The following is a 26434-nucleotide window of genomic DNA, read 5'->3' as shown; positions in this document are numbered from 1 at the left end:
ATTGAAGATTAAGCTCCTTGAAGATAAGCAGAATGAGCAAGTGCTTTAAAGTGTGCAAGTTTAACAATGTTTCATAATTGTATCTGTAGCAATTTCTGGTTTTCCAAAAGAACTCTGGGATTTGGGTGAGGAGGAGAGATAAAAACACACTAATGTCTAGGCTTTGTTCCAATTTTAGACCAGCTCTGACAAAAAATCTGTAGAACTCATATTAGTGTCTTAAGAGATTTCAGATGGCAATTCATGAGGCAGGACAAGAGGGTAAATGCTGATCATCATCTAAATTAAGCCTTCACCTGTCTTACAGGGCACTGGCCTGTCTCCCTTGAAACTTGTTCTGTTAAGCCACACATAGAAAGGGGCCCATTCTGCAACTTCAGTAACAGCAACTTGACAAATGTGTAGTGATAGAAGAAAACGGTGCTATCGTTTCAATCCAGAAGCCTCCTCCAAAAGGGGTCAGTGAAGCCCTATTGCTTTTCTCAGACTGTTGTAGAAACATTGACTACTAAAGATGGATTTAAAAGATGCAGTATCTTCCTTACAGAAAAGTTGCTGGATATTTTTTCTTAATTTTCTCTATATCAAAATGCCTCGAGTATTAAAATAATTTTAAGAAGTTTTAAAGATAGCTAAAGTAGTGCCTGAAGTGTCACTATGCATAAGCCATGTTGTCTGCATGGAGGTACAATCTAACTAGAAGTTATGAGTAACAAAGATTGATTCACGCAGAAATGCTTGAAGTTGTGCCCTGTCACCTAAGATGAGATGTTTAGTTACTCATTCAATTTGATTTTGTTTTTTTCAGACCAACTTCATAGCAGCAAGGATTAAGATCTAGATGCTTAGGCACATGTTTGTCCATGCTTATATTAAAACTTCTGGTGAAATATTTCATTAGATAGCAAATTTCTTTTAGTGGCCATACTAGCCTTTTTTTATCTAGCCAGACACTGATGACAGGCATAGCATATGAGACAGCATAAAGAACAAGATATTTTTTTTTATACACAGAAACAGATCATCCACTATTTCAGCTTACTGGAGTAGGGTGATACATGCATTAAAATGCTGGGTTCAGCTGGATGTTTCTTCACCATCAAAATTCTTCAAAAAAAAAAAATTTTTCCATTTCTGAAGTTCCATTTGTGTCCAATCTCAACGTTCTCTACTACAAAGCTTTTGATTTTGATCACTGGTAGATTACTTGTACTTCACTATGATTTCCCTGTCAAGTTGACAATTAGTATTTTGGCAATGCATCTTGCTTTTTTTCTCAAAATGATCAAACTGGACTGGTTTCTGGTGAGGCTTTTTTATGTAATGCTCCTTGAACACATCTCCTAGGACAGTGTGATGAGATTCCTGGAACAACACAAGCCAGAAGTGCTTAATAGTAGAAAGAAGATTCCTGACATTCCCCTTCCCCTCACAAATACCATTTCCCTGGTAGGGTACTTCCTGTTGTTCAGGAGGCTCACCTTCCAGCCCCATTGTCTCATCACTTTTTTTTCCCCATTTGTTAGATACCAGGGTTTATAAAACCAAAATTACTATATATCACCAGACACCAGCTTATATATATTTGAACTTACTTAGCTTCTCTAAAAATCATGCTTGCAGTATTTGAGATGTGCATAAAACTTAACAGTCATCTGGACAGCAGTCAGTTTGAGAGACTCCTGCTTCCCGCTCATTTTAACTCTATGACTCCACCTTTCTATGAGGGGTCATACAATTGCTTTGGAGTGGTAGAAAAAGTAGCCCTAACAAGGTAAAGGAGTTACAGTTGTTGTTTATAACATATAATCAAAGATTACAAAAATTAACAACTTAATTTGAGAGCATAAGTACAATTTGAGCTGGGTATGAAAATGCTAGTTCTTCCTGGAAGTGCAGCTTCCATTAAATATACATCTATAGGCTGAACTGTGACAGAACTCAGTTTGTAGGGACTACTTAAAATATTGTGAGGGGTTATTTGCAGAGTATTAATCAAAAACTCTTTCTGAAGAAAAAAGCCAGTAGCACAAAATGGAGTAACAGAGATGCACGTTAGAGATCCCTTGTTATTTGTCAGAGAAATGCAAGTAGGTTTTCACAGGGCTGAGCTATTCCCAACGCCTCCCTGTGGATCTTCCCTGTACAGAGGAGTCGTGAACTCCATCTATGTTCCAAAAACAGCTCGTAAAAAAAATATTTTTTCTTGATTGAAAAGGGAAGTGCCTGAAGACGCGCACTCTGTAATGCTCAGCTGTGGCCTGAAGCCCCTTATCACATCACAACCATGCTTTTCAGAGTAGCACAAATAGAAGAAGCTTTAAACGAAACAAATTTCAGAACTAGAAAGGTTCAAAGTGCCCAGAAAAGGCTCTCTTTCATGATCATCTCTTTCATGTGTAGAACACTGGCTTCTTGGGCCTACAGAGAAATTCAAGTCCCCATGAGATACATAGAAGCAATGTGAACTACCTAAAGAGTGCAAAACAAAGTAATATTTAAGAATTAAAGGTCTCCTCTTGAAAACCATGGTTTGTCTTGCCTTTCAAAACTGAAAACTGGCCCATAAGCCAGTGAGCTGATCTCAGTAGTTTGTACAGACAATTTTCAGTCAACAGAAATGGTGGGACAAATCTATCAACTGCAGGAAGACTTCCAATCTTATGCTAATCATGAAAGTAAATATCCAGCAGTTATCCAGTAGGTTATGTCATTGAAGGTCACATAGTTTTCCACAATATTCATTAATTTCTAACAGAAGGAGATTCAGGAAGATTGAAGTGATTCCTGTCATAGCACATATTTGCACACCTTGGACATCATCAAGTACCATCATAACATGCTACAAGAAGTAGTTATAATTGGTCCTGTAGTTAACCAATTTACTCAAAATTTTTTTCTGCTCCAGGTTGCACAAAATAGCCTACTTTCCACATTGATAAAAATTGCTGTTTGTTAGTTCAATAATGCTGACTTCCCTGGTGTTCATGGATATAGGTTTGCATAGAGAGACATACCTTTATAACTCTGTCATCTGTACTACAGGCATATGCTTTGCTTTTTCCACACAGAAGATTTTTTTTCCCTTCCATTACTGTACGTCTTCCTTCCTTCTTCCTGAAACCTCGTAATACCTTTTCCTTCATTTGCAGTTCATGTATCTTTAAAAAGTAAACAAAAATCAAGATCATTATGAAATTAAGAGAAGCTCCAATGTCTGTCTAAACACTCAGGATATGTAACATCTAGGAAGCTATTAAAAGCAAACAAAACATGCCTTGTTCTAGCAACTCATACCAAAGGAAGAACATGGTACATTTGTCAGGTTAAGAATGTAAGGCTAGAATAGAACTACATGAGGGACAGCATTTATGCCATGTGTTTCTCCCTCCCCCCTACCTCCCTATGGCCCCTTTGGTCATAATGCTAGTAAGTCCTTGAGAAGACTTAAGTCATATGAGACTCCTTACAGCAGAAGTAGCACTGCTGCTCTGGGAGTCTCACAGCTTGGAAAGAAGACTCCGGAGACCACAGAAAGAGGCAACAGCCACAGCCTGGAGCTGGCAACCTGCAGCTAATGCAGAAACAGAATCCTCTGAGAAGAAGCAGGAGCAGCCAAACCAAGCCTCAGAGGCAGGAGAAGATATTTCACAAAAGCAAGAGGGCCTTGGATATCCTTTGTTGCACAGCTCAGTGTCTGAAAGCTTGCCTGAAAACATGGGATGATCTGTGATAGGGATCATCGGGGATTTGGCAGAGCTGTGTACAAAGCCTTTTTATTTGTAGTGGCTGCCACTGGCTTATTCCAGTATTCTCTGAGAAATTTATTACAAAGATCTAGGAAGACAGAATCATAGAATCATGCAGGTTGGAAAAGACAAAATCATCCAGTGCAACCACAAACCTAACACTGCAAAGTCCCACTAAACCATGTCCTTAAGTGCCATGTCTACACATCTTTTAAACACCTCTAGGGATGGTGACTCAGCTACTTCCCTGGGCAGCGTGTTCCAGTGCTTGACCATTCCAGTGAAGAATTTTTTCCTGATAAAGATACTAAACAGAACTGGTATAGGTACTAAACAGAACTGGACCCACCAGAGCCCTGTGAGACACCACTTATGACCGGCCACCAATGGATTTAACTCCACTCACCACCACTCTCTGGGCCCGGCCATCCAACCAGATTTTTACTCAGCGAACAGTATGCCTGTCCAGCCATGAGTATCCAGTTTCTCCACGAGAATGCTGTGGGAAACAGTGTGAAAGCCTTTACTAAAATCCAGGTAAACAGCATCCACAGCCTTTCCCTCATACACTAAGCGGTTCACCTTGTCCATAGGAAGACATCAGGTTTGTCAAGCAGGACCTGCCTTTCATAAACCCATGCTGACTGGGCATGTCCTGAACATGCCATGTGATGGCACTCAAGATGCTTTTCTCCATAACCTTCCACAGGACTGAGGTCAGACTGACAGACCTGTAGTTCCTCAGATCCTCCTGGCCCTTCTTGTAGATGGGAGTCACATTTTCTAACCTCCAGTCAACTGCTGATAAAGTCCTGCAGCCAGGACTGCTGATAAATGATTGAAAGTGGCTTGGTGAGCACTTCTGTCAGCTGCCTCAGTACCCTTGGGTGGATTCCATCTGGCTCCAGAGACCTGTTTATGTTGTAAGTGGTGTAGCAGGTCACTGACCATTTTCCCTTCAATTATGGGTGCGTCATTCTGCTCGCCATCCCTGTCTTCCAGCTCAGGGTGCTGTGTACCCCAAGAACAACTGGTCTTACAATTAAAGACTGAGGCAAAGAAGGCACTGAGTATCATGCCTTTTCCTCAGCCTTTGTCACTATTTTTCCCCCTGCATCCAATAAAGGATGGAGATTCTTCTTAGCCCTTCTTTTGTTGCTAATGTATTTATTGAAAGACTTTTCATTGTCTTTTATGGCAGTAGCCAGATTAAGTTCTAGTTGGGCTTTGGCCCTTCTAATTCTTTCCCTCCATAACCTCATGACACCCTTGTCCTCCTAAATTCCCTGCCCGTTCTTCCAATAAGATGATAAACTTTTAATTTTTTTCCCCTGAGTTCCAGCCAAAGCTCCCTGTTCAGCCAAGCAGTCATCTTCCCCACAGGCTTGTCTCTTGGCACATGGGGACAACCTGCTCCTGCACGTTTAAGATTTCCTTCTTGAAGAATGTCCAGCCTTCCTGGACTCCTTTGCTCTTCAGGACTGCCTCCCAAGGGACTCTGTCAACCAGGCTCCTAAACAGGCCAAAGTCTGTCCTCTGAAAGTCCAGAGTAGCAGTTCTGCTGACCCCCTTCCTTCTCCAAGAATCAAAAACTATAATTTCTTGATTGTTGTGCCCAAGACAGCCTCCAACCATCACTTCACCCACAAGTCCTTCTTTGTTCACAAACAACAGGTCCAATTGGGCACCTTCTCTAGTAGGCTCACTCACTAGCTGTGTCAGGAAGTTATCTTCCACACACTCCAGGAACCTCCCAGGCTGTTTCTGCTGTATTGAATTTCCAGAGGACACTGGTTAAGTTGAAGTCCCCCACAAGAACAAGGACCAGCAATTTTGAGATTTCTCCCAGCTGCTTGTATTTCATCTGCCTCTTCATCCTGGTTGGGTGGTCTGTAACAGACTCCCACCATGATATCAGTTTTGTTGGCCTTCGCCCTGATTCTTAACCACAAACAGTCAACCCATCATCAAGCTCTAGACAGTCAAAGCACTCTTGAACATACAGGGCTACCCCACCACCTGTCCTTCCTTGCCTATCGCGTCTGAAGAGCTTATAGTCATCCACTGCAGAACTCTAGTTGTGTGAGTCATCCCACCAGGTTTCCACAATTGCAACTTTATTACCGTTTTCCAGCTGCACAATGGCTTTCAGCTCATCCTGTTTGTTGCCCATACTGTGTGCTTTGGTGTAGATACACCTCAGCTGGGCTATTGATCCTACCACCTTTCTGGGGGGAGAAGCCCAATTCCTATGTGACTGTTCTTAGGCACTCCCGTGGTTTCTAAACATCCAGAACCCTTGTGTCTTCACTGCTGTGTGGATCTCCATCCCTTGCCTCCACTGTGATGGCAGACTGAAGGACCTTGCTAGCACACCATCCCTCAAGCATAGTTCTATCCCCTTACCCCTTAAAATCTAATTGGCTCTTTCAATGAGCCCTGCTAACTCCTGCACAAAGATCCTTTTCCCCCTTTGAGACAGGTGTACCCCATCTGTCACCAGCAGGCCTGGTGTCATGTAGACTGACCTATGATCAAAAACCCCAAAGTTTGCTCATGACACCAGTCATGGAGCCAGGTACTGATCCGCTGGGTCTTCCTGTTTCTTCCCTCATCATTCTCTGAAACTGTAAGGATAGAGGAGAACACTATTTGTGCTCCTGATCCCTTAACCAGTTGTCCCAAGGCCCTGAGGTATCTCTTGATTGCCCTCGGACTTCCTGTTGCAACTTCACATGAAAAAAATCAATAATGGATAATAATCTGAGGGCTGTACCAGGGTAGGAAGTGTTCACATCTTTAACCTGTGTCCCACAGAGGCAGCTGACTAAGAAGTGGGTCCAGTCAGCATACTGGGCTTCTGTTCCCCTCAGGAGAGGGTGTCCTATGACAATGACCCTTCTTTTTTTCTTTATGGAAGTCGTTTTGATGCAGAGCATAGGCCAACTTAGCCTTGGCAACACCTCCAAGCTAGGTGAACCATCATCCTCATCATTTTTTTGTTCCAGTTGCAGAACCTCATACCTATTATGTGAGAGCACCTGGGAAGGTGGGGTGGTCACAGAGGAGACGTGCCTGCTGCACCAGGCAGGACCTTGCCTGACCAAAAGTCCATCATTGGCTTAGTCTGAGACACCTCCTTCATGTCACCTCAGCACCATAGTTCTTGACACTTCTTTCTACTCTCATGATCTTTTTTGATCTGGTATGTGTGCAGCACAGCAGGGTTAATGTAAAGCACTGAATGTGTGCTGAGGTGTTCTACTAGGCTTGTTCATCTGCCAGATACTACCATTGCTCAAAGCAGGTAGGCAGTACAAAAGAAATCACCAGCGGAAGAGCATGTACAACCCCAAATGTCATCCTGTTAATGTCCCAGGCAATGTTTTCTCCCAGAAATAAATGGCTTGAAGTTCACAAGCACTTGGCATAGCGACAAACAATTTTAGAAAAGCACTTGTACTGGTCTGCCGCTAAGACTCATGTTCAGAAGTACTTTATATGGATGTACATATTACAACCATCTGCATAGTTTCACATCTCCCTGTCCACTATCCTAAGCAGACACAGCAATATTTTTCTTCCAGTGGACAGAACAGTTTATATTTTATTTCTAAGGTGAGTAGTTTATATAAATTCTACCTCAACTTCTAAGTTTTTTACATTTACAGTAGAGATGACATTCTCCAAGATAGCAGGACACACTGTCCCTTCTCTGCTGATCTAGCCTTGGTCTGAAAACAAGTAACAGCGAACACTTTTCTCAGGTTATCACCTGGTCCTAGATAGTGACATAGATGAAGGTGATGTAGATTATGCCTGTAGATTTGGGTATGAAAATTCTGCAGAAGTACAAACCTTTCTTGCAAATGTTGTTTCATCCCAATTCTGTAGCTTTTCGGTAGCTTCATTCATCATTTCTTCCTTGTAATGGTTGTGTTTCTCATTCTCAACCACTTCTGTTTTCTTGTCACAAGGATGCACTTGCTACCTCTTGCCCTTCCACGACCTATACAGCAATACATTTATCCTCTTTAGTCACTCTTAACAAGATGTGCAAAAGCGGCAGCTATGGCATGAAAGAGCATTAAGGACCTTCTGTGTAGCTGCTTTTGTTTTGCATGTTCAGATTCAGATAATGCTGCTTCTAAAGAGGATTTTCTCAGTTCTTTCTTCTTCAGTCACAAACCAGAACGAGATGCCCCCTTCCAGATATCCTCATGGATAGCCCCCAGCCATTGCTGTATTGGCTACTTCTGTGGCCTGCCTCACTGAAGCTCAGGCATGCTTGACACTTCAGTTATTGTACAGCATCTTGCTGTCTTGTGCAAAAAAAAAGCTGGAGGAGAAAAGTTCATCTTAGCCTTACTTACTGGTTTTACTGGTTTTCTACCCTGCTAATTGGTGTCTATTAAAAAAAAAAAAAATTATCACAAAAAAAGCCTGAGGAACTGGAAATAGAGTGCTGGCAAGAAAAGAGAAAAAAAGAGCAAGTGCTGTCTCTTCCACCTTCTCTATGCCTACTGCGTGCCTGCTTTTTGCTGCTGTGACACAGGCAAACTAAGAACTACAGGGATGTCATGCCAGTTTAGAAAAATTTCAGTAAGAAAGTGTTCACATATGATTTTGAGTTCCCATTCCCACAAAATCAAGATTTGATGTTTAAAACTGATGCAACCTATTTTCTTTTCATCTTTAATGGCTTGTTAAGAATAAACACTATCCTCTCACCCATAAACATGAATTCTGGGCCAATTATTTCATTGCAAGACAAAACTAAGAAAATCACGGGACACAAACCCTGATAGCAGAGGAATAAGTACAGTGGAGATCGCTTCCTGTCAAATTATGAAGTTAACTACTTGGGTGATAGGATAAAATTTTGCAGATCCACCCTTGAAAGACGTAAGCAGTTTTATGACATTTAGGAATGTTCAACAGAAACCGATATTTAGTGTGGCTCTTCATTCCTCTCTACTGGCCATATTGTAAAATCACCAAGATTCAAGACTGAAGTCAGATTTCTTTAGACAAGCCAAGACAGAAACAGGGTTTCATCTTTTTTATTTTTGTATTGGGTCTGGCTGAACTGGAATCGGTTTTCCCCTATAGCAGCCCTCACGGTGCTGTGGTTTATGCTGGGAGCTGCAGGGTGTTGATAGCACCCTGGTGTTGTGGCTGCTGCTGAGCAGTGCTTACACAGCACCAAGGCTCTTTCTGATATTTTCCCCAGTGGGATGGGGTGGGCAAGATCTTGGGAGGGGACACAGCCAGGACAGCTGACCCAAACCGACCAAAGGGATATTCCAGACCATATGACGTCTGCTCAGTATAAAGCTGGGAGAAAGGAGGAAGGGGGTGGGGTCACCCTTGGTCCTCCGAGGCAACTACTATGCGTATTGGAGCCCTGCTTCCTGAGAAGGCCCCACAGCGCCTGTCCATGGGAAGTAGAGAGTAAATCTGTTTGCTTTTGCTTCTGCGCGCGGACTTTTGCTTTGCTTTGCTTATATTAAAACTGCTTTTGTTTCACCCACAAGGGTTCGTTTATCTTCTTTCCCCTCTTTACCCTGTTGAGAAAACAAAGGGAAAGGGGGGGAAGTGATAGAGCGACTTGGTGGATACCTGGCATTTAGCCAGAGTCAAACCATTACAGTCTATTCTGGCGCCCAGCGTGGGGCAAAACAACGGCAGTTTTATATTAAATGTGCGGTAGCTATAGTAGTTATTAAGCAACAAGCTCTTGTGCTGGTCACGGGCTTGTTTATTGCGCTGCTTATCTTTATTTTGTTAAGCTCGGGAACATGCTGCAAGGAATCGGGAACATCATGAGTGGTTTTATTTTGCAGGCTCCCGAGGTACTTAGTCATCCTTATGTTAGTTCATTGATACTCTTTATTAATGCTGTTCGCCTGTTGTGGGTTGTGTGGAGCTCGGTATGCTCTTGGTGTAAGAGAACGCAAATTTTGAGTGAATCGGTGCCAAAATGTGCTCTGAGGTGGCCTGTTCCTGGGTGGCAGGGAGAGTGGAAGGAGTTGGGCAGATTCCTAGGACGGTTATCACCTCCTGTAGCCTGGGATCTCACCCCTGAACAGGCAAGCAACCCCACAAAATTGACACATCACCTGATAGAAGGGTGCCTTGCCTATCCCAGTGAGAATCAGCAACTTCTAGCACTTTACTGGGGCCTGGCCTGTGCTTATCGAGCTGCAGTTCAGCACTCTCAAAGGGCTGTGGTTGACATGGGAACTCAAACAATAACAACAACAGCAGAGGTTGCCCCAGTAGTAAAAAAGAAACAATGGACAAGGAGAACAACAGGCCCATACCCTCGATTAATAAGGGAGGAGAAAGAGGAGGAAGAAGCTGGTCCTTCAGCAAAGAAATCGGAAGAGGGAATAACAGAACTGAAACAGGAGGCAGAAACTACCCGGTCCCTGACGTCATCAGAACTGCGAGATCTGCGGAAAGACTATTGCCGCTAGCCGGGTGAGCGAATCGCTGCCTGGCTGCTGCGATGCTGGGATAATGGGGCAGATGCACAACAGCTGGAAGGTAAGGAAGCCCAACAGCTGGGTTCCCTTGCTAGAAATCGAGGAATTGAAAGGGGAATTGGAAAAGAGACAGCAATTTGCAGTCTGTGGAGACGGCTCCTTTCAAGTGTTAAAGCAAGGTATCCTTTCAAGGAAGATCTTATGGACCACACCCCAGGGAAGTGGGCTACTGCAGATGAAGGTGTCCAGTACCTGAGAGAATTAGCAGTGATGGAAGTCATCTATGGTGATCCAGATAATGATGAAGCCCCTAAAAATCCAGAGGATGTCCCATGCACACGGGCCATGTGGAGGAAGGTGATTAAAGGTGCGCCATCCTCGTATTCTGCCGGCTTGGCCGCGATGTACTACCCAGAAATGGATGCAGGAGAAGGACTAAGATGTACGCCAACTGTGGAGGCAGTCTCTTCCTGGCTTCAGAACTTTGAAGAGAGTCTTGGTACCTCCTCATCTCTACGGGCGAGTGCCCTGGATGTTAGGAGCTCCCCAAGAAATCATTTCTCTTCTGTCCCAGTCAGGGGGAAAGGAAAGCCAAGGCGCATGACACGTGGCGAACTCTGTTTTTTCCTGCGCGACCAGGGGGAGGACATGAGGAAGTGGGATGGTCAACCTACCTTTAAGTTAGAAGCACGTGTACATGAATTGCGAGGAAAGACCCCTGCCAACAAGAAGACATCTAAGAAGGTTGCTAATGTAGCTGGTGTAAAACCACAAGGAAGTAACCAGCGATCTCCCAGATACAGAAAGACTGAGATCACCTCCCTTGATCCTGAAGAAGGAACCTCCGGCCTGGCACGGCAAGAGTCAGACAGTGAGTACTCCGACCAAGAACAGGAATAGAGGGCCCCTGCCTCCAGCCAGGAGGAGGAAAGGGATGATCGGGTGTATTGGACAGTGTGGATTCGATGGCCTGGCACATCAAATCCACAGAAGTACCAGGCTTTAATTGACACCGGGGCACAATGTACACTAATGCCGTCAAGTTACAGAGGGGCAGAACCTATCTGGATCTCAGGAGTGACAGGGGGCTGTCAAGAACTATCAGTATTGGAGGCCGAGGTTAGCTTGACTGGGGACAAGTGGGAAAAACATCCCATTGTAACTGGCCCAGAAGCCCCTTGCATCTTGGGCATTGACTATCTCAAGAGGGAGTACTTCAGAGACCCAAAAGGATACCGATGGGCTTTTGGTGTGGCCAGTGTGAATACAGAAAAGGTAAAACAGTTGTCTAATCTGCCTGGCCTCTCAGAAGATCCTTTTGTTGTGGGACTGTTGCAAGTTGAAGAACAACAGGTGCCAATTGCTATGAGGACCGTGCACCGACGGCAGTATCGTACAAACCGAGACTCTCTGGCTCCCATCCAAGAATTGATTCGTCAACTGGAGAACCAAGGTGTCATCAGTAAGACACATTCGCCTTTTAATAGCCCAATATGGCCAGTGCGAAAGTCTGACAGAGGGTGGAGGTTAACAGTAGACTATCGTGGCCTGAATGAAGTGACGCCACCACTGAGTGCTGCTGTACCAGATATGTTAGAGCTCCAGTATGAACTGGAGTCAAAGGCAGCCAAGTGGTACGCCATAATTGACATTGCCAATGCATTCTTTTCAATTCCTTTGGCAGAAGAGTGCAGGCCACAGTTTGCTTTCACGTGGAGGGGTGTCCAGTATACCTGGAATCGACTGCCCCAGGGGTGGAAGCACAGCCCCACTATTTGTCATGGACTAATTCAAACTGCACTGGAAAAGGGTGATGCCCCTGAACATCTACAATACATTGATGACATCATTGTGTGGGGCAATGAGGCAGAAGAAGTGTTCAAGAAAGGACGAAGAGTAATTGAGATTCTTCTGAGAGCTGGGTTTGCCATAAAGAAAAGCAAGGTCAAGGGACCAGCACGAGAAATTCAGTTCTTGGGAATAAAATGGCAAGATGGACGCCGTCATGTGCCATTGGATGTTGTCAACAAGATAGCAACTATGTCTCCACCGACCAACAAGAAGGAAACACAAGCTTTCCTAGGACTTGTGGGATTTTGGAGGATGCATATTCCAGGTTACAGTCAGCTTGTGAGCCCTCTCTATCAAGTGACCCGAAAGAAGAACAATTTTCAGTGGGGTCCTGAGCAGCAACAAGCCTTTGAGCACATCAAACAAGAGATAGCTCGGGCAGTAGCTCTTGGGCCTGTTCGGACAGGACCAGATGTGCAAAATATACTTTACACATCAACTGGGGAGCACGGACTCACATGGAGCCTCTGGCAGAAGATACCAGGTGAAACTCGAGGTCGACCGTTAGGATTTTGGAGCCGGGGATATCGAGGATCAGAAGCCCACTACACCCCGACTGAAAAGGAGATACTGGCAGCATATGAGGGGATTCGAGCTGCTTCAGAAGTTGTTGGTACAGAAGCACAGCTCCTTTTGGCACCACAATTGCCTGTATTACATTGGATGTTCAAAGGAAACATCCCTTCCACACACCATGCAACCAGTGCTACCTGGAGTAAATGGGTCGCATTAATCACGCAACGGGCTCGACTGGGGAAACCCAACCATCCAGGGATCCTGGAAGAGATCATGGACTGGCCAGAAGGTAGAGATTTTGGAGTACGGCCTGAGGAGGTGGCTCGTGCCCAAGAGGCACCGCCATATAACGAGTTACCAGAAGATGAGAGGCGTTATGCTCTCTTTACTGATGGATCCTGTCGTGTGGTAGGAAGCCATCGGAAATGGAAAGCTGCTGTGTGGAGTCCCACAAGACAAGTCGTTGAGGCCACTGAAGGAGAAGGAGAGTCAAGTCAGTTCGCAGAAGTAAAAGCGATCCAACTTGCCCTAAAGATTGCTGAACGGGAAAAGTGGCCAGTATTATATCTCTACACGGACTCCTGGATGGTGGCTAACGCCCTGTGGGGGTGGCTACAGGAGTGGAAGAAGACCAATTGGCAGCGCAGAGGTAAACCCACCTGGGCTGCTGCATTGTGGCAGGACATCGCTGCCCGAGTGGAAAACGTGGCTCTAAAGGTACGTCATGTAGATGCTCATGTGCCCAAAAGGCGTGCCACTGAAGAACATCAAAACAATGAGCAAGCAGACAAAGCTGCCAAAATTGAAGTAGCTCGGCTGGACCTGGACTGGGAGCGTAAGGGTGAGCTGTTTGTAGCTCGATGGGCCCATGAAACATCAGGGCATATTGGCAGAGATGCAACGTACAGATGGGCTCGTGATCAAGGGGTGGACCTGACCATGGAGGCCATCTCACAGGTCACTCACGAATGTGAAACATGTGCTGCAATCAAGCGAGCCACACGAGTAAAGTCTCCCTGGAACAGAGGGCGATGGCTGAGTTTTCAATACGGTGAGGCCTGGCAGATGGACTATATTGGACCACTGCCACAAACACGCCAAGGCAAGCGCTACATACTCACCATGGTAGAAGCAACTACGGGTTGGCTAGAAACGTACCCTGTAAATCATGCCACTGCCCGAAATACCATCTTGGGTCTTGAAAGGCAAATTTTATGGCGACATGGTACTCCTGAAAGAATCGAGTCAGACAACGGGACCCATTTTCGAAATAATCTTATAAACTCCTGGGCAAAGAAACATGGCATTGAGTGGGTGTATCACATCCCTTATTACCCACAAGCATCTGGAAAGATTGAAAGATATAATGGATTGTTGAAGACTATGCTGAGAGCATTGGACAATGGGGGATGGAAGCATTGGGATATAAATTTAGCAGAAGCCACTTGGCTAATTAATACCAGAGGATCTGTTAACCGTCCTGGGCCTGCCCAAACAAACCCCCTTCATACTGTGGGAGGAGATAAGGTCCCTGTAGTACACACAGGGAGGTGGCTGGGGAAGGCAGTGTGGATTGCTCCTCCCTTGGGAAAAGGCAAGCCCACTCGTGGGATTGTCTTTGCTCAGGGACCTGGATGTACTTGGTGGGTAATGCGGGAGGATGGGACTACTCAGTGTGTGCCTCAAGAACATTTAACCTTGGGGGAAAAGTAATCTGTGGGATGAGTTGTATGTTGCAGGAAGTGATGGAGGAAGTAGGAACGATGAAGAGTGAACCAGACACATGCAATGACGACCCAAACCTAGCCGGTGCTGGAGTCCAACGGTCAAGCATACTTCTGTCCTGAGCATCTATCTTGACAGATGGAAGCCAAGACACTGAACATCTGAAGGAGTGAAGAAAGCTTATGGAATAGATAAATGAATATTATGTGGGACCTGGGCATAACGTAAATGGTATGGAATAAGGGGTGGAGACTGTATTGGGTCTGGCTGAACTGGAATTGGATTTCCCCTATAGCAGCCCTCACGGTGCTGTGGTTTATGCTGGGAGCTGCAGGGTGTTGGTAGCACCCTGGTGTTGTGGCTGCTGCTGAGCAGTGCTTACACAGCACCAAGGCTCTTTCTGACATTTTCCCCAGTGGGATGGGGTGGGCAAGATCTTGGGAGGGGACACAGCCAGGACAGCTGACCCCAACTGACCAAGGGGATATTCCATACCATATGACGTCTGCTCAGTATAAAGCTGGGAGAAAGGAGGAAGGGGGTGGGGTCACCCTTGGTCCTCCGAGGCAACTGCTATGCGTATTGGAGCCCTGCTTCCTGAGAAGGCCCGACATCGCCTCTTCATGGGAAGTAGAGAATAAATCTGTTTGCTTTTCTTCCGCGCGCAGACTTTTGCTTTGCTTTGCTTATATTAAAACTGCTTTTGTTTCACCCACAAGGGTTCGTTTATCTTCTTTCCCCTCTTTACCCTGTTGAGAAAACAAAGGGAAAGGGGGGGAAGTGATAGAGCGACTTGGTGGATACCTGGCATTTAGCCAGAGTCAAACCATTACAATTTTTTGTCTTCAGTGTTAGAGGTCTGCACTTGCAAAGGCCTCGGGTACCCGCGTGTAGTTGGGTTGCTAATAAGCTGCTGGGCAAGTGAAGGTCTTCAGAAGGCAAAGCAATGCATGAAACTCCCTTGCAGCAGGCCTTTGTAAATTGTCACAGTCAGAACGATTTGCACTATTTCTGACTACAGCTCTTCTAGCCATACTTCTGCTTATTTGTATAATTACCCACTTGAGGGATCAGTCCTCAACAGTTCAATAACCTTGAGCAGCATGGCTAATTTTCGTGGCAAAAGAGAAGTCACACAACATCAAGGACTCAGTTCTGTGAAGAAATTTGTCATGCCCAGTCCCATCATTCATCTGACTTCACTCAGGGGCACAGAGGAACAACAGCAAAATATACATATATTACTACAGTATTTCCAAAGTGCCATTAAGTAGCACTTTATGTCCACTTCTGGCCAAAACGGGTTTCTAAAGTAATAACTCTGAAATTTCATACCTCTTACTTGGATCATTTTGGTGACATTACCGAAGTATTCATAGAGCACAACAAGGCTACACTCAGAAATATCAATGCCTTCATCAGCAAATCTCTTGATCTCTTCTTCCACGACCCATCAACCCATCTGACTTTATGTGGCTAAGGAGAGGGTTTGCGTGTATCCACTTCTTCAAAGCCTGGAAAGCAAATCAGTGTGTTAGATCACTGTCCAGATGAAATGTTACTTTGGGATAGATAGGTAGATCCTGCCCATGCTTGCCTAGACAATTAATACTGAGAACCAGAAGCAGAAAAGAAGGTGGAACTTGTGCATCAGGAATGAACATCTATTAATAGGTGAGGAAGCAAGTGTCACAGCCACGACTCCAAATGAAACCATGCCACAGCTGATTTCTGCTTTGCCCACCCTTTCAACTTACAGACTGGCTAGAGAACAAGCAGCTTTTCACTGCTAAAAGGTATGCCTTTTTCTCTTATAAACAAACAGATCAGTGAACACTACACCTCTGGAATCCAAAGGAAATAAGTTGCCATTTACAAACTGCACTTTCCCCCTGCACACTGAAAGCAGCACCTTCAAACTGCTTTTACATAAGAAAAAAATTCAGCCAAGCTACAGTAGGCTTTTACATCTGTAAGGGCAAGTTGTCAGCAGCTGCTTGGTGTTGTTAGTTTGGACTTTAGCCTGCCTTTAGTTTTTTTGTGGTTTGCAATTCATCCAGCATGTCTATACCCAAGGGTAAAATTGGGGTTGGGACTCTCAAATGATAAATCAGTAGCCAGAGACTATGCAGTAAATATTTGAGAGAATTTGAGAGAAGCTAATGATTAGCAGAACTCTTACTTCAAATATGAACTTTTTCTGGGAACAAGGTATTGGAAGGGAGACCTTTTTAGATTATTCCACCTAGATCCTTGATCCTAGGCACATATGTAATAGGCCAGTGCATCAGAAGGGTTCAGAGGACATCTGCTGCACAGTCTTTCCTTTTTCTTGATCAAGAACACAAAACACTCCTTTGGGCCCATACGCATCCTCTGGGAAACCTATAAATACCTGCATATGTGCAGTCAGTAATAGAGCAGAGCTCCTGGTTTGTAACACTGCCACATGAAAGCCAAAACCCTTGTAACACATCTTGTTAAAACTGACTTCAGACCTAAAGTAAAAATCTGACAACTTAATGATCAACTAGGGCAAGTAGCAAGAAGTGGTGAAGGACACCATCCCTGTACTGTAGTTTGTGAAAAAGAAAACAAAAAAACACTCATCCTGTCTCAGAGCATCAGTGCTTAGGAAGATACAGAAAGATAAATCTTTTCTTAGAAGGATCAAATGCATATATATTTTTCTGTTTCCAGATCAAAATGGGAAGGGTAATAGATGAGGTATTATATTTTCTCACTTCCCATTTTAGAAGCTTTAAAAAGAAATGTCTTACAGCTACTAAGGCTCTTGTCTTAGCAAAGAGAAGAGTGTGAATCTGTGGGTTATAGCAGTATGCTTCATCCAGGATGCAAGCAAGCTCTTCCAGCTTGGGATTCTAATTTGATTCATCTTTTGAAAGGGAAGTCAGTTCTGGTTCTTTCTCTGGAAGAAAAGAGCAGTTTCTTGAATAACTTTCCTTCTTTAATGCGGAAAACAGAATTCTCACCCAAACCTACTTTCAAATGCCACCCACATTCTCTTTAGCATTTATTTTTATTTTCTATACCATTCTTTCAGATGCAATCAAAGAAAGCTATTGGTTATATGCAATAAAATCCCCAGAAAAAAAGTTCTGTAGCAAACTGACAGGAGAATCTCTGTGACATACTGTACATCAAAAGACAGCAACAAAACAAACTCAGTTCTTGCAAAGAGCGGTGCTATTCCTTCTTAGGAAACTACTGACAATAGAGGAGAGGCAGTCCAGTGATTTGAAATTGCAGTCAACACTGCAACACACCAGATCACAGGCTGTTTTACAACACACTACTGCTAAACCAGAAGTTAGAGAACAGTGCAACCTCTAACTTCTAATGAGAAAGATACAAGGGCCACTTGCTTCTTCCCAGAAGTTAGGGATTTATCCAGGAGCATTGGGCAGGAGGCTAGACAGGGCACTGAGCAGTGTTATGTCCTTCCCCACACAGCCTTGCTTCTCTCACATTGCTTTTCCTTCAGCACTCAGGTTCACTGTGCAGGCCACGCAGAACTCTGCTGTGTCCCTGCCTCTGCTATGCCACCTGCCTCTCCAGGGCCCAGGAAGAATCAGGCTAGCATGATGGAAAACACAGGTGGAGAGAAAGCCGACTGATCTCTCTTTTGCTGCTGAACTTCAATATTCTTAATTCAGTCCTGAGCTACTGCCAAAGTTCCCCATGCTGTTTTGATCTTGTAGGCACAGCAGTACAGAAGACAGGGGGTGTCTCATGGCAACTCATCCTATTTTTCCTTTAACTTGCAAGCCAAATTTCTTAAAGATCTGGAAACATCAGTGAGTGTTTTTAACTCAAAAATCCACACTGGGGAGTGAGAAAGCAGAGGTCAGAACATGGAAATCTGAATACAAGCACTGAAGTGACATGTCTGTCTTGCTCAGTCTCTGCGCTGCTCTTGGTCATTAATTTCAGATTAGATATGGATCTACTCCTGCAGGGAAGACTGCTTTTAAATAAGCAGCTGGAAAAGTTTGACTCAACCTTTACCCTTCCCTATCCTTCACAGACCTCTCCACCAAGGGAATTTTTCTAAGATATTGTGTTTTCTTACCTGTGGGGCCACATATCAATGTGTTTTTCCCATTGATAGCAAGCTGTGCAAGTTCAGTCTGGTATCTCCAATCCTCCTTTGGTTCATAAACAGGTGAAGACTGATAGGTCCCTTCTAGGAGAGAACCATGCTTTTGTGAAGTTGCAACAGAAATGCATAAAATACATTGTGCCCCATACAGTTGCTATCTAAAATGATAGAGGGAGAGTCCTTGCAGTCTACACTGAGCAACTGTGGCAGACAAACCTTTTAACAGGGCATACACACCAGACAGGAATCCTGTGTAGTGTGATGGCATACTCCTGTTACCATTTGACTGTGCTTCCTAAGCTTAACTTATTTCAAGATCTTGGCTGACAATTGTCATCTTAACTGGTCTTTCTTCAACTCAGAAAGAAAAGGGCTTATTTTCCTCCAAAGAAATGCACAGTTCCCCCAAATAAATGCACAGTATTCCTTTTAGCCTTCTGCTCTACAGACTTTTTAAGTTAATACTCTCTTAAATTGTGGTTTTGTCAGAAAGTTTGCACTTATGGAACAGGAACTAGAAAACACTGCTGGAGCAAAATTTGCCATATGAGACATGACAGCCACAGCACAGATCTTTTACAGCCATATTCAGCTCTCTAAACCGGCTAATACCAGGTCATGTGTGAACTAGTTGTATCAGAGAAGAGATGCATGAACAACAGTCTGGTGTTTGGAGACCTTCTTGATAATGTGCTGACAGAACAGCTTTTCACTAGAAATGTGGTAAATGAAGGGCAACCCCTAACATGTGCATTGCTCAGCGTGTGATCCTTTACACATTAAAACAGAAGGCAGCTAAATAAAGTCAGAGATTCGTACCGTTCCTCAGTACCTTCCTATGTGGTACACTGTGTCCTTCGGGAGTCTAAGGAAATGGAGAATTCCAGCCACAAACTGCTTTAAGTTTCTAAGTCTTACCTGAAGCTGAACAAAGATTTTCACCGAGATTATTATCACATTCTGCTTCTTCAAAAAATGTAATCGTGGTTTCGAAACTGTTCTCAGAGATGTCTGTCATTTCACCGTCAACATCTTTGCCATTATCTGTACAATCACCAAAAAAGCCATGTTAATGATCCCTTTGAATTTAAAATATTGTATTTGCTGGGATGACAAGGTGAAGGAGTTGGTTACTAGCATGGAAAGACTACATAAAATGATGCTCCCTTCTAAGTAAGATGGATAGCATGGAGAGTCTTGGGTTTAGAAGACCCACATACTCAATGCACATTTATCTAGTGTTTAAATATCAAAGGAGGTAATAGATTGGGAGGAAAGTTATATCATCTGTGTTTAGTGACAAGATCACAGATTTAACAGGGACATTAACCACAAGCATGAAAAATACTTAGCAGTTCAAAGAAGCTTTATAAATTCAAGATGTTGTTCACCCTTCCCCCCCCCCCCCCCCCCCTGCTTTTGAAGGACTGAAAAATTGTAAGACTGTTTCCATCCTTTATCTTACATGATAATCAAGACAGGTTCCAACGATTCTTGCTAAGATTTTCTTTGGCCTCATAATTTTTATCTTCTCAGAGAACCGTCCCTGGGCTTTTCATGAAGCGTCTCATTGCAAACAGAACACGTGATCACAAAGTGCTGTTTTTGGACAGAGACAAAGAGTACATTTTCACCCTAATTCAGCTTCAGAAAGCACACAATATCTGCAATTAACTTCAGCTAGCAATTCTTTTTATCTGCCAATATTAAAATGCTTCCAACATTCACAATGTTTCTTTAGTTGGCTTACTTTGGCTTTTTTAAGGTGTGTATAAGCAGAAGCTGCCCGAAAAGACAGTGATATCTTTAACTTACAAAATATAACTGTTAACCAAATAATGTGTATAGCCATCAGCTACATAAAATAGTATCTATATACATATAAGTATTATATATTATTTTATATCAAATTATTTATAAATTTATTAACTACATATATATAATAATTAAATGTCCTGATAAGAAATTACACACATTTGATTACAGCAATAAAAGCATTTCAAAATTAGAAATACTGTTTAAGAAGGCATTTAAAAGTCGCTTGTCCCAATTGCTAATTAAAAACTATTCAAAAAAATCACTTATGGTTTGGGAGAAAGCAAATGTAGATATAAAGAAATGCAGTCCAGTTTAACTAAATTCACTTGCCTTAATTATTTTGTAGTGAAATACTGCATGCTGATCTAAATACTCCCATGCTGCAGGGTACTTGGGTATTTTTCAAGTGGGGAAAGATAAATTCAATGTCAAAAGCAAAATCTTACTAGGGGAAATTCTGCATTTTTACAAAATATGAACATAGCCACTTAGTAAATACTGCTTATCAGTTTCTCAAAGAGAAAAGCATACAATCTGCTCTGTGAATCATAGAAGTCTATCACTTTCTAGAATATCAAGTTACTGATCATATTTTATCAGAAAACATCACGTCTATCACAACTTAAGCAACCAAAAAGATGGAAAAAGGTGAATTACAGTAGAAGTGAGAAAAGATTATAAACATTTGGTTAGTTCTGTACTTTCAGTGTCTGGTATGCTGTTTGATTCTGTTTACCAAAAAAAAATCATGATTCATAACCATATGGGAGGAAGAATACCCAAAAAATAGTTTTTGACTGTTTGTAGGGTAGTACCTCTATTTCATTTTATGTAAAAAATTTTATTTTAAATAAAATTTTTAAAGGGTTTTAAACAACAATGAGCAATGTGGTCTGAGGGTATTCTTTTAAATTAGTCTTAGTCTCCTGAAAAAAAAAATTACTATCTGGTACAATAAGAGAAAAAGAGCATCATAAAAACAATTCACAGTTTACCTTCTCTCATATCCCACATTCACTTGCATTGTAAAATCCTGCATTATCTAGTGCCAGCTGAAGGCTTTTTGGCCAATTTTCCATGTCCAATCGACAGAGGCATTCGATGAATTTAGTTAACCCAGCTGCTTTGCTTCTGTATTGGCTAATCTGCACACACAACAAACAAAGTTGCTGTAGCTTCTGAGTGATCAAAACCACTGTTCTTGATTGATATCTTGATTTGTTTTGTTTGGTGTTCAGTTGAAAACTGCCTTTCCTTTTCACAGAATAAAAGGTCTCCAGTAAAATTCAGTCATTTACCTACTACAGCTGCAATTCAGCTAGTCTAGGTGTATTCTAAACTTAGCCAGACTATATCAACGGGTAGGCTATTTGCTTAAATATTCACAAGGTCAGAAACATCACAGAGCTATACTGTGAATTTTCATCTGGCAAGGTCCTTGTAATAAGCTGTATCTGCCATAAACCTCTGAGACCGAACTGATTAAAAAACATTCCAGGATTGGGAAATGCAGAAGTACAAAGTTTATGGCATGCCTGATGTTTGGTCAGATGCAACAGCTTTCCAAATATTATGGGTCTCCATAAAAAAATATTGCTTTAAAAATCAAATAGCTGCAAGTAATCCTTCTCAGGAGTCACAAGGAGCGAGAACACCTAACAGACTCCTTCCCACAGCATCAATAACTTATTATTAGTGAGTCATAAATGATGAGTGATTGGTAATATCACTTGGTATCAGCCATCCATAATGACACTGAGCTAGAACTGGGTAACAGTACAGCAGCTTCACATCCAAAGGCAATGAAAATGTCGACTTCTGTGGCACAGCATTCAGCTAATGACTTCAAACCAGAAGTTTTGTTTTACCCTATGACCGTCCCTTTGGGTACTGACAAAATTCAAAAAGCCACACAAAGTTTCTAGGGATTGCCACAGTTAAGGTAATAGACTATGTCAAATCCTATGACAAGCATCAATCAATTTAGGCAACATCTAAATGCAATTTTGCCTAATTCTGTCTGTATTTTTAGGAGCATTAATGCAGCATGAACACTGCAGAAAGGAATCTATTTCAAAGGCATGGCAAAGCACCCATTTCACTGTAATGTGGCACCTTCCAGAGCCCTTGAGGTCTCTCTGGGGGACCCTGGACCCTGCAAAGACACACAGCTGGGCACTGTCAAAGCCAAAGCCACCCCATCCTGCTTCCCTGCCTGCAGCCCTTTCACAGGCCACTTCACCGAGCTGGAGGGGTGAAGAATGAGATGTGCGGGTGTCTCAGAGAGCGCTGCTGTGTGAAGCTGCAGCCACACAGTAAAGCCTCCTCTAAGCAGAAGAAAGTAAAATTCCTTCCCAGGGAACTGTGGCTTGTCATCCCCCCTCTCTAGGCAGCGGATGGCTGGGCAGCAACTCATCCCACAGATGAGACAGCCAGCACTTCTCCACAGCAAAACTAGACAAATATCAGGATTTTTACCATTAACAGTACCTGCAGGATCTCATTGCACTCCCTTTCTATCAGGCATGTGTTTATGTAAGGCATGAGTGCTACGGGATCAACTTCTCGCATTGTTGCTTCTATGTGCTTCAAGAGCTGTCTGTGCAACTCCAGTTTTTCCAGTTTGCTGAAGTCCCAGTTTTCAATGGCTTCTGCCAGCCCAGTGTAACCTTTCAGAAAAAGAGACACATTGTTACTACGAATTCAATCTCTAGCTACAATAGGTAGGAACAAACTGAAAAAACACACTGGAGAAATTAAAATTATTTTGGCCTTTTAATGGACAAAAACCTAGATGAACCACAAACAATTTTTATAAAGTGACTGTTGTCCTTTATAGCACTTGTATGTATAACATGAAAAACCCTATGCTAAAAGAGCAGTAACACTTGCAAAGGGGAAAAAGAGCTATACAATGTTGTAGCTTACATCACCCAAGCAACAATAACAACCCCTTCCTTTGATCCATACAATACTGATACCCTTGCCGTCCATGGCAGTCTTCCACAGATTTCCCGGAGCACAGGACACTCACTCAGAATCACAAACACCTCTGGTCCCCTTTTCTATTATTTACCAGCCCTTTACTTTTTAGTCCTGTCCTTGGCTCCACCCTCCTTCAAAAATCCTTATTATATTGGATTAAAGTCAGTCCCTGACTGAAAGCAAGGCAGACACCTTCAGCCTTGACAGTCAGCAAACAGCTGAAAATACTGTCCTGGAACAGAGTGTGGCAGGGAATGATATTTAGAAGACTTATGCAATTTGCTGTGTAGGGTCCAGAGGTGGAAGAAAGTAGTTCAGGGTCCCAGAGGAACTCCAGGCAAACAGAAGGAATTTGCCAAACTTTTTGTTTTAGAGGATCAGGAGAGCGGTGTGGATACTTACCACCACAGTGTTTTTGATCTAATTACCACCTAATCTCTGCACCTGCCAAATACAAGAGTAATGCTAAATTCTAGTCTCAGGCCCAATTAATAAGTACTTGGGATAGTGCTTAGAGTCAGCAGGTTAACTTTAACCAGCTTTCTGCCAAAGATACACCAAACTGAACGCTATGCACATGTTCAAATAAGATACTTTTGCAATTCAGAAATCGGAACTATCACAGCCTGGTACAAAGTTGCTCTGGACCTAGTATTTGCTTTAAGGGGAAAGTGGGCTACATCCGAGTGATGAGAAATTTTGTAATAATTGCTAACTGACATACTGTAACTATCCATAGTTAATAGTGAGTGAATGAAAACAGAAGTGGCTTATGGCATGAGATTTTGGGGTTGAAGATGTCTGGTAAATCACCAGAAAGAATCTATGATAGAAGCTACATGTATAGATGAGAGCTGACAGAACCTGGTACACCTTCACAATCTCTTCTGTCACACTTTGGAAAGAAAATTGCATTAGGAGATCACACACCATCGTAGCTACTGAGGAACAATCATCTCATTTATAAAATATTAATGGTTACTTCTTGAAACACAAGACTTTTCAGATCTCTGAATAATTTTTAAAAATCAGTTCTTAATTTAAGACTCTGTCCTTGAATGAAGTTATCCCGTGCTACCAGTTAACTCCCATGCACATCATGAAACCCATTTAAGCTTTGTATTTTAGAGGACTTAGGTTCCTTTAATTATATTTGATGAGAACAACAGCAGTCTTACGTCTTCTCTAAAGTCTCTGAGGCAGACAAGTCTTCTGTCAATGAGGCTTTATTCTACATCCCTTCATCTTACATTGACTTTCTCCATCATCAAAATTGTTCCACCTGCTTCTCAGATGGGCGTTTCCCTGTGCCTTTTAAGTTTTTTTCCAACCTCTGTCAAACTCATTTTTCCTAAGGCATCTCATCTGATGTGACAAGACACGATGGCAGAAGCCCAAGGGTAATGGAGCGACCCTCCACGTCCCGGGCCCACGGGGCTGGTCTCCCCGGCTGAATGCGGCGGCGGCCGCTGCGGCTCTGGCAGGGAAGGGGAGAAGCGGACGAACCCACGCTTGCGAGTGGGAACCGACCTGCTGCAACCCCGGCGTCCAGGAAGGCCCGGAGCCAGCCCTCTGCCTACAGCTGCAGGACGGCGTCCAGAAACAGCGCGGCGGCCGCCGTCACCCCCTTCTCCTCCTCCTCCCGGACTCTCTCCTTCCCATTAGCAAAAACCCGAAGCAGGCAAAGAGTGGGGGAGAGGGCCAGCAGTGGCGTCGGCTCCCCACCCGCGCCGGCAGCGGGAAGGATGCGGGCGCATGGCAGCGCCGGGGGAAGCCCCTCACCGTCGGACAGCCAGTCCGTCATGTTGCTCAGGATGTAGGTGGGGTTCAGGCTCCCCTCGATGTTCCGCCTGCAGCGCTGCAGGTTCCTCTTCTCCTCCGCAGCCATGCAAAGGCCGACTTCGCACCGCCGGCGGCACCGGCACCGCTCCCGGTCCCGGCTGCGTGCGGGGTGCGGAGCTCGGCCCCTGCCCTGGCACCAGCAGTGCCGCCGGGGAGCGAGAGGAAACCCCCAAGACACGCAGCGAACGGGAAATAAAAACTTCAGGCCCGCGAGAAAATGGAAACCGAAAGTGGCCCCGGAGGAGGGGGCCGTGCCTGCGGCAGAGGCACCGCGATGCTTTCTGCTGCTGTCTACCCTTAGCAAAACGGAAAGAAAGAAGGGGGGAGGGGAGAAAAAATAAAAAAAAAAAAAAAAAAAGGCAAACATATGTGCATGCACACGTTGGAAAGCCTGTGACCAGCGGCTTGTGGCTGTCCGGGTGAGGGAGGGCACAGGGAGGTAGTAGGAATAAAGGCATTGCTCTACCCCCTCTTCCCTTTGCCCCCCAAGAAACCTGAACTGCTTTTTAAAAGACTCAGGAATAATTTTCTACAACAAGGCAATACCCCGACTTGCTCTGACCAAGTGATTCCTAAGATGCTATCATTATATAGCTTGGGAACGTCAAAATTACAAGGTCTGTCCAACTGCCCTGTAGCAGGAAAGTGAGAATCAAAGCATAAGGCTCACAAAGGGGGCCAGCAGGTTGCAGAGCGGAAAGTATCTACAGTTCAGAAGTGCTGCTAAACCTGACAACTCCATATGCAAACCTCCCTCTAAACATTAATATATAGAGCATCCAGCTGTTTGCAGCTTCATAAATCTCATATTCAAATAGACGACTAACAGGTACTAGCCCAATACAAGATGTCTACTTCCTAAAATCATGGCAACACAAGACCACTGAGTGATGGGCTTGCACTGAAAGGACAGGGGAATGGGGGAGACAGAAGGAAGTGCTACCATTGGAATTGCATTTTCTACTCTGTTCTAGTCCATCTTTACTCTCAAGTATTTAATATTCTTTCTTTTCTTTCTCTTGAGTCTTCTTTTTTTTGTCTTTTCCACCCAGTTCTAAAGGGATTGTAGGAAATATCATCTGAAACATCCCCTGTTCATCACCACCACGTTCATCACCCCCATGATGTAGTATCGTTGGCCAGTATCATCCCAGAGGGCCCTAGGATTAAAAAAAGTCTTGCATTTGGACTGTTAGTATTAATCCTATGCAGTGAAATGGACCTGGGAAATGCCACACTCAGCTGAATGTTATTCACCCCTAGCTGGAGAAATGTCAAACAACTGGGAGAGCACAGCTTCTACAGCAAGAAATGGCAGCATCAGTCACTTCACT

At 43.7% G+C, this 26434-nt stretch overlaps 1 protein-coding gene across 1 annotated transcript; it reads right to left on the bottom strand.

Moving 5' to 3' along the window:
- Window positions 1-1068: 1068 nt before the first annotated feature.
- On the bottom strand, window positions 1069-25246 carry RIGI (RNA sensor RIG-I). The gene is given in 16 exon segments (XM_074932720.1): window positions 1069-1151; window positions 1154-1206; window positions 1208-1365; window positions 3018-3161; window positions 7608-7717; window positions 7720-7758; window positions 15668-15759; window positions 15761-15846; window positions 17113-17298; window positions 18361-18539; window positions 19374-19499; window positions 21269-21289; window positions 21292-21418; window positions 22764-22942; window positions 24789-24920; window positions 25041-25246. Coding segments are annotated over 16 exon segments (1812 nt in total). The 5' UTR covers window positions 25147-25246; the 3' UTR covers window positions 1069-1077.
- Window positions 25247-26434: the final 1188 nt, after the last annotated feature.

This window comes from Athene noctua, chromosome Z (assembly GCF_965140245.1).
Source record: "Athene noctua chromosome Z, bAthNoc1.hap1.1, whole genome shotgun sequence".
NCBI lineage: Eukaryota > Metazoa > Chordata > Aves > Strigiformes > Strigidae > Athene > Athene noctua.
The sequence above is the reverse complement of the archived record's forward strand: the minus strand, read 5'-3'. Positions and strand labels throughout refer to the sequence as shown.